The sequence below is a fragment of the Nicotiana tabacum genome, chromosome 2 (genome assembly GCF_000715075.1).
Source record: "Nicotiana tabacum cultivar K326 chromosome 2, ASM71507v2, whole genome shotgun sequence".
Lineage (NCBI taxonomy): Eukaryota > Viridiplantae > Streptophyta > Magnoliopsida > Solanales > Solanaceae > Nicotiana > Nicotiana tabacum.
In genome coordinates this window covers 104,746,668-104,755,474 of record NC_134081.1, presented here as the reverse complement: position 1 = coordinate 104,755,474, position 8,807 = coordinate 104,746,668, and the positions used below count along the sequence as shown (strand labels likewise).

Below are 8,807 nucleotides of genomic sequence, written 5' to 3'. Positions count from 1 at the left end.
TTTTCTTCACTCTTTTGATTCCTTTTGCATTACACCAATGCAACACCACCAACCTACTTTAACCGAGAATTCCAATTCATGTGCCAAATATGTAAAGGGAAGTCAAAGCTTAGAGGTGTCCACGGCTTCAATCTTATAGAACAATGCATAATCGTAGATGATTACTGTAATCTAATCAGTCAAATCATTTCCTTTTTCTGGGTCAAATTTCCTTCTTTTCTACATAATTTTTGTACTGAAAAATCAATTAGTATAAGATATCTAATTTAGATTACTGCATATTTCCTTACTTTACAAAGAAATAAAGTCTTCAAGAACACTCTTAACCCAAAATAAGTAATCAAAAAAGAAAGATGATAAAGCATTTAAAAGGAAAAAATCACCTAATTATTAAAGAGATAGTCATACATTATTAACTACTAAACCCAAAGAGAAAAAAAATGAAGGGAAGAAAGCAACCAAAGGAGATAAAAACTTATTACGTAATAGTTTTTTTGAAGTCTGCTTTTAAAGATTACAATTGCTAGAAAAGTTTGATAATATCATTAAGTAAAATTAAGGTGGTGAAAATATATAGTAAAGAGTGTTATTAATAGAATCAGGGAGAATCATGGTTGTCTACGCTTTGCCATTGACTTTCAAAATTTAATAAACAATAACATTCAACAATATCTCAAATCTCTTTGTTGCCAATGCAATATGCTGAGCAATTGAAAGTTCATTTCTATATGAATCTGGAATTATGTATAAAATTATCGAAATATAGAGAAATAAGAAATTATTACAAGAAAAAATAGTGAAGCAAATAAAAATAGAGAAAATAGAAAGTGTACATAGATAGAGAGAAAGAAATGGCTATACCTTAATTTCGCAGGGAAAGAGTAGACAGAAAATGTTCTTATAACCTGTGTGAATTGTATAAATACAGAGATAGGGATGATGTATGGTGAGGAGAAACTGGCATAGGAGGAATTGATATTTTAAAGAAAGGCCATCGGGTTTTCTCGGGAATAAACGGTTGCTTAATTTATAGTAATAACTTTTTCACCTTTTTGTCAATGGATGTTGTTGAAGGGACGTGTCTTTTGGACTTAATAATATAAAAATTCGAGGAAAAAGATAAATAACTTTCTTGGCATATAAGAGGTGCCAAGTCACCTTATCTAACCCCTCAATTATAGATATATAGAAGATAGATTCGAGACAATAATTGGCACTTGATGGTTTTTCATCATACTGCCAACTATTACCAGAGATAAATATATTCAGGTAAGAAAATTGTGAAGTAAATATTATTAATTGTTATGCCAGAAAGACCTGCATCTTTTAAACGAATAAAATTTTTATCTAGAAGGTAACACTTTAATTTTTTTTTTTATAAAGAAAAGACGTGAGAGAAACTAACGGTAACGTTTCGTAATAGGTAATGACAATTGTAAAATAAATTTTTTAATAAATAAACATTTAAAAAAAGTTTTGAGTTTATATCAGTGTAGAGAAAATTAAGGTGCAGCATATTTGAACCTACAAACTCCTATATGAGATTCCACACTGTGACAATAAATGTGGTATATTCCAACTTTGAGGCAGTCTCGATTTAACATATCTCATATATTATTTTTCCAGTATTGTTAATCATTCTTTATTCCGTAAGACAAAAGCTCTTTTAGCAAAACGAAAATAGTAGTGTTCCAAAAAACTAACTCGAGTTTACGCAACTACTAGAATACTTTGCCACTAAACTACAAGGTCACTTCAAACCCGGTGCACAAATAAAGAGTTCCAAATAACAGTACCATTTACGGAACAATAACAGTGCCATTTACACTCATTTAGATTGAAATATCTTTTATTTATTTCTAAAAATATTCGGCACTTTTCAACAGAATTGCTGAAAAGTACATCTTTTTTTTTTCTTTCAAAGATGAAAATCAGCAACTCGAGTTTTTGGATTGTTGGGTTAAAGTACCCTTTTCTCAACCAACAATTCTGAGCAGCAACATGAAAATCAAGTCGTATGCAACTCATTCTTGACCAGAGGAAGATATACAAATGAAGGGCCAATCTCTGCAAGAGAAGAAAGTTGTCTAATTTGTCGTGCAACACTAAGATCTTATCTAAACTTATCTAACATGCAAATATATAAAAGTAAGTGATTATGAACTCGAAAGTCGATGCGATTACCTTTTCCTCCCTGAAGTTAACTGGTTAAACATATATCCCTGATTATGTCTAAGTCCACATTATAAGTTGTATGTACGTGCAAAAATAATTAGGGCGAAAATAATTATTTATTTAAAACATTAAACGACAGACCGAATTATCTTCCATCAAATATTGTTTTGTGTATCTAGAAATATGAAGAGTCAAGTTTAAAAAGGTTACTTTGAGAACGTGAGCATGTTAAATGCATGGATCACAATAATTACTCTAGGAATTTCAACGCATTGCTTTACAATTCCAAAGAAAATCTTTTAATTTACTTTTATAGATATTTATTATTTATTAATTAGAAGGCAAATTTACTTTTTGGTACAAAAGTATTATAGGAGTATTTTTTTAAGTGAAGGGTAAAAAAATTATTTAACTTTTAATGGACATTTTAGTAATTTAATTTACACTAAAGGTTTCCATGCTTATAATATAGTATGATAATAATAATATAATAATATAATATATATGATGATTCCTCGTTAAGCATATTCCTTGATGTCTTATTTTATATTCGTCCAAAATACGTTAATTTATTTTAAAAGAAATTGAGAAGTAATGTTCTCATATACACAAAAAAGTAGATATTTTACCTCTATTATGAACCTATCGTTCTTTTTAGAACAAGGTAAAAAGTAATCAAGAGAGTTTGTCTATGCCCAAGAAGGGCTTTCCTATGAATGATTTCAAACTTAGTTCGATAGTCTTCGTTGGGCCCTATCACAAATATAGGCCTCTTAACATTCTGGCCCAGCCCGGTTCCATCAGCATATGCTGCCAGTAAATATATTTATAACTAAAAATATAAAGGAGAATCCAAAACTCAAGCATTGATTGGTTAAAGGAAGCTGACATGGCATCTCCAGATTACTCCATTACTATCTTATCCTTGCCCCAAAATCCATTCTCCTTAATATCCTTTATTATAGAAAGAAGTCCACTGTCCACAAACCTCCAAACCCACTCTCCAGCTCAAACTATAAAAATCAAACACCCCACCCCACCCCACCCCTAACATCACCTTCATAATAGTTGTAACAAGAGTTGAGTGAAAAACCATTGAATAGTAGGTCCAAAAATGGCTCTCCAAGCAGCATCTCTGCTTCCTTCTGTACTTTCTATCCACAAAGAGGTAAAGCTGCAAACTTTCCAGCTTTTTAATCACTTTGTTAATTACTCACCTGGAAATTGAACATGATTTTCTGAGGCTCAATTGTAGCAGGGTAAATCAAGTATCACTCTCAAGGACAGTAGCCTCTTTGGTGTTGCATTGTCTTACAATCTAAAATCAAAATTCAGTCCTCCTGCTGCATGGAACAAGGTACCATTCATTATACAGAGTCTGCAAGTTTAGTTTTTTTATATTTAGTGTGCTAGTTCTTGCATAATTCTCTACTAAGATGAACATGTATATTATAGCCCAAGAAGCACAATTCGAGAATTTAAACTCTATGGGTTCAAAATAATCATATTTTTAAAGTTATGGTTTCATATCTATTATATTTTGCAATTTTAGTGAATTTTTACACTTAAATTTATACGTCATGTCGAAAGTACTGGGTTCAGACGAACTCGATACTTTCAAGCTGCATCCGCCGTTGTGCACAAGGCACTCCGCGTTCATGCAGGATCATAGGAAGGGTCTCACCCCAGAGATGTGACGTAGATAGTCTACCCTAATGCAAGCATTAGTGGTTGCTTTCACAGATCGAACCCGTGACCTATAGGTTACACAGAGACAACTTTACCATTGCTCCAAAGCTTCCCTTCTCATGGAAAGCCATTTTAGGATATCAAAATACTTGGCAGAATAAGAAGAAAGATTGCCTCTTGAGGCCATCACAATATATTTCAAATGGTTTAAGAGGCAATCATTCTTCTTAGTCTGCCAAGTATTTAAGAGTTCCAAATGGTTTTTGGGTCTATCTAGAACATATAATTGATGTCTATTTACGGTTTTGGTTATCTTACATTTCTCACTTGATATGTACTGCTTAAAAGCATTATAAAGAATGAGATAAACTAATATCATTGCATATCATGTAATAGGAATTGACAAAGAAAATAGCAGTTGTACCTCCTATTAGAGCACAAACAGCTGCTACCACACCAGCAGTCAACCAGTCTACCTCAGAACAGAAGAAAACCCTCAGGAAAGGCAATGTGATAATTACAGGAGCCTCCTCTGGTCTAGGACTAGCTACAGCAAAGGCTATAGGTGAAACAGGAGATTGGCACGTTATAATGGCCTGCAGGGACTTCCTCAAGGCTGAGAAAGCAGCAAAATCAGTGGGCATTCCAAAGGATAACTACACTGTCATGCATCTGGACCTCGCTTCCCTTGAAAGTGTCCGCCAATTTGTAGATACTTTCCGACGTTCAGGGAGGCCACTTGATGCGCTAGTCTGCAATGCTGCAGTGTATTTTCCTACTGCTAAAGAGCCAACTTTTACTGCTGATGGGTTTGAGCTTAGTGTAGGTACCAACCATCTCGGACATTTCCTGCTTTCAAGGTTGCTGCTAGATGACCTCAAGAAATCCGATTACCCACAAAAGCGTCTTATAATTGTTGGCTCCATTACAGGTACTGGTCTCAAACTCATAGCTTATGCTCTGATGTCCACCATACTCGACTTCATTGAGCAAGTTAATTTCGGGTCACTATCAGTAAGCTAGGAACAAATTATCAATGCTGCAAAGCTAGAATTCCACAAATTAGCATTTCCAGATATTCTTTTTTACAAGTAATTAAGCATTAACATATGTAGATATACAAGACAGAGAATCGAGAAACTACACATATTTCATGATACAACAAGTAAAATGCTGGACAGCATATGATGAAAGTTTGATGGATTTCATAAATGCCCTACAGGAATAGGATAGGGACAAACACTGTTTTGCTCTTTAGGCTACATACTTTTGTAGCACTTTCTTGGTGCTATTTTAATACAAATATTACCTTCTAAAAGAATTGCTGGGCAGCATGTGCAACTCCTTATGAATTGCCATATTAAAGGAAACCCAAGATGATTGAAATCTAAGACTATAATTTTTCTGAATCAGGAAACACAAACACTTTGGCTGGAAACGTGCCACCAAAGGCTAATCTCGGAGATCTGCGAGGACTTGCAGGAGGGTTGAATAGTTTAAACTGCTCACCCATGATTGATGGAGGAGAATTTGATGGCGCCAAAGCCTACAAAGACAGCAAAGTCTGTAACATGCTTACCATGCAAGAGTTTCATAGGCGTTTCCACGAGGAGACTGGCATTGCCTTTGCTTCCCTTTATCCCGGCTGCATTGCTGAAACTGGTTTGTTTAGGAATCACATTCCCTTGTTCAGGGCTCTCTTCCCATCATTTCAGAAGTACATAACCAAAGGCTATGTATCTGAAGCAGAAGCAGGAAAAAGACTTGCACAGGTTAGTCAAAATTAGCAAACTTGGACACCTTTATCCCTTGCATTTTCACAGACTGAATCATAAACTAGCGCATGAAAAATATCACTGAATCATCCGTGCTAAATTCAGGTCGTACGTGATCCAAGCCTTTCAAAGTCTGGTGTCTACTGGAGTTGGAACAACACCTCCTCCTCGTTTGAGAACCAGCTCTCAAAAGAAGCCAGTGATGCAGAAAAGGCACGGAAGCTATGGGAGGTCAGTGAGAAGCTTGTTGGACTGGCTTAAATGGACTGGCACGGGGGTGGCTTTCTGTTCCCAGTTCCCATCCAAGTCAGGAGAAGATGTATATATGAGATCACTAGAGTTCTTTTCTCAAGTACTTTTTGGTATTTGTTGTTGGTTAATTTCACCAATACAGAGCTTTCAGGTAGGTATTCTTGGTAATGATATGAACAACTCAACTTAAGATTTGTAAGCATAACATTTTCAAGTGGTGGTCCAGCAAGTCTAAAACTGGAGATACCTGCACATAATTGATCAAACAAAGAGTCTATGATCCATCACGTATTTGCCAAATTAAGATAAGAAGACTGGTATTTCGAAATATCCATAAAAAGCTAGATGCACTACTCGTTACTCTTCAGAACCTGAGCTGATGCCCAATTGAATGAAAACCTCAAGATACTAGATATCTCCTAATACAACAACATAATGCTTTCGGTCTTGCTTGAAGAATAGATGCAATCACTCAACAAGCAAGCCACGCGACCACATCCTTTATTCTCTTCCCAAAACAACCATCAATTTTGTTATAACCAAAATATATACTTCCGGGATCAAGACAGAAATTTTCACTGTATAGTAAACATATAAAACAAATTGGAAGGGAACAAATCAACAAAGTATACTTTTCTTTCCTTTTTCTTTCTTTTTGCTTATTATATTGAATAGAAAAGAAGAGGGAGAGTTGTAAAAACAAAATATTACAAAATGGGAAGAGTTGGAAGAAGGACAAATCTAGTGTCTGTTTCTGTGACTTGGTGCTCATGAAGATATATCAATTCAGAATCTCCTTGAATAAATTACCGTAGCTCTAAGGAGATCAAACAAATCTCAATGCTTGTAAGTAAGCAAACCAAAAACTAGTATAAAATGAAAAAGAAAAAAAAAAACACTAAATTATTTATACAAGGAAGGATAGATATCTGCAGAACTGGAAAGTAGCGGTCTACTGCTAATCAGAGAAAACTAAAACAATTCCTAAAGATTGGTTCCACATGTTCTCCAATGAACATACACCCCCTATCTTCTTTTCTCCCCTGCCCTCATCCTTCTACAAACCAGAATCAAGAAACTCACATAACAACTATATAATCATCATACTTCAGAATTCTTTTGCACGTAAACAAGAATCTGAAACAACAAAGAAAAAATGGGACTTAATGGAAACATCAACAAACATAAATTTTATGAGATAATAGAATAGAACTTGGCCAAAGCCGAGGGTCTCTTGGAAACAGCCTCTCTACCTACACAAGATAAGGGTAAGGTCTGCGTACATACTACACAACCCAGACCCCACATGTGGGAATATACCGGGTATGTTGTTGTTGTTGTTGTTGTTGTTGTTGTAAAAGGAACAGAACTAGATTCCTCATTTTATTTCCAACCCACCAGATTTTTATGTAATGGGCACTAGAATTGATTCCTTTAAAAATTTCTCGCATTTGCAAGGTTTGCAGAGTAACCTTGGACCCACTGATAACCCGGGCTAGCGTATTTGATGCATCCATTCAGTTGAATGGTTAACAGTGGATTGTCAACAACACTGTTGTCCTTTGCTGCCACTCATTCAACATCTTTGGCTTATGATTTTGTCTACTGAACAACAAGCTGCACTCAGAATATCATTACAAAAATGGTCATTGAGGGAAAATGGAAAAATGAACAGCCTGCAGAAACTATGGAAGCAAATCCTATCTGAAGATATTTAGAGGCATAACCATTAAAAAAACAAACATGTATCATCAGATCGAGACATTAAAGCTGAATCAGAAGATATAAGTGTCTATCCTTGCATCAGGAATAAGATTGTGCAGCACAGAAAGTTTTGAATTTGTCCTGTGTCTAATACAGAGAGTTCCATGTTTTAGGTCACTAAGGCCTCCATATAAATATGTTTCATTTCTACTTTTGACAAGGATAGTGGAATGAAATTTTTTTTCTGTATGACATGAAAGGAATTCTGACTTCACAGAGGTGTTCAACCGATGTGCTTCGGCTGCAGCAGATATGGGGTTTTTTCAATGGTATCGTTCGTTTATCTAAGCTCAAGATGGATATTTAACTGCAAAAATAAGAACAGAGATTTACGGAAAAATGACCAAAGAGGAAGGACCTGACATAGCTCATGCTCATTCTAGATGTTATGAGCAAAAATCAGATGAACAAGCATGTCGTTAGAACCTTATAATACCTCATCATCATTTGTCTAGGACATGATATGGATTTTAGAAAAAATATGCAAGCAGCAAGAAGATTGAAAATAGGATTGAAAAACTGTTTCTAAAATTTTATTAATCATAGGGCTTTAAATAGCCAAATAAATAAAGTAGGAGACTCCTCCTACAACTAAATTACTAAACTCTTACTATAATTAAAATTCTGAATCTTCTAGCAGACTCCTCCTAAAACTAAACAACTAATTATTCTAGAAAACAGTAGCAGTAACAGATGCAAAATCCAACACTCCTCCTTGCTTCTGTTGCTGCAGTCTAAAGAAGATCATCCTCAATTCTTTCTTCTGCTATTAGTGCTTGTGCATGAGCATCTTTGAACTTGCACACTTTTGTAACATGACCTTTTTGTTTGCAATTTCCACATAATGCATCAGGGCTCCACCAACAAAATTTTTCTAAGTGTGTTTTCTTTTTGCAATATTTGCAATAAGAATAAACGACTTTTTCTTTTTGGTGTTTCGCATAAAAATACTCTCAGTAATTTTGTCTTGTCTGAAGGCCCTTCTTTGCTCTTATACTTGAAGAATACTTATTAATTCTGCAACAGAGATGGTAGAGAGATCTTTAGACTCTTCAAGAGAGGAAATTTTGGATTCAAATCTCTCGGGAATTGTCACAAGAATTTTTTCAACTATCCTGTCATCTTTGAAATCCTCGCCAAGTAACTTGGTTT

General features: G+C 34.9%; 1 protein-coding gene across 2 annotated transcripts; it reads left to right on the top strand.

Annotated features, from left to right (window-relative positions):
• Positions 1 to 3,122: 3,122 nt before the first annotated feature.
• LOC107825540 (protochlorophyllide reductase, chloroplastic-like) lies at positions 3,123 to 6,161 on the top strand. Of its 2 annotated transcripts, none has more exons than XM_016652412.2 (5): positions 3,123 to 3,343; positions 3,434 to 3,532; positions 4,261 to 4,795; positions 5,278 to 5,636; positions 5,745 to 6,161. In XM_016652412.2, exons 1-5 carry the CDS (start codon positions 3,290 to 3,292, stop codon positions 5,898 to 5,900), a joined length of 1,203 nt encoding a protein of 400 aa, XP_016507898.1. In that variant the 5' UTR covers positions 3,123 to 3,289; the 3' UTR covers positions 5,901 to 6,161. The 2 variants fall into 2 exon arrangements, with proteins under 2 accessions (XP_016507898.1, XP_016507897.1); XM_016652411.2 differs by having other exon boundaries at positions 3,124 to 3,343; positions 3,431 to 3,532.
• Positions 6,162 to 8,807: the final 2,646 nt, after the last annotated feature.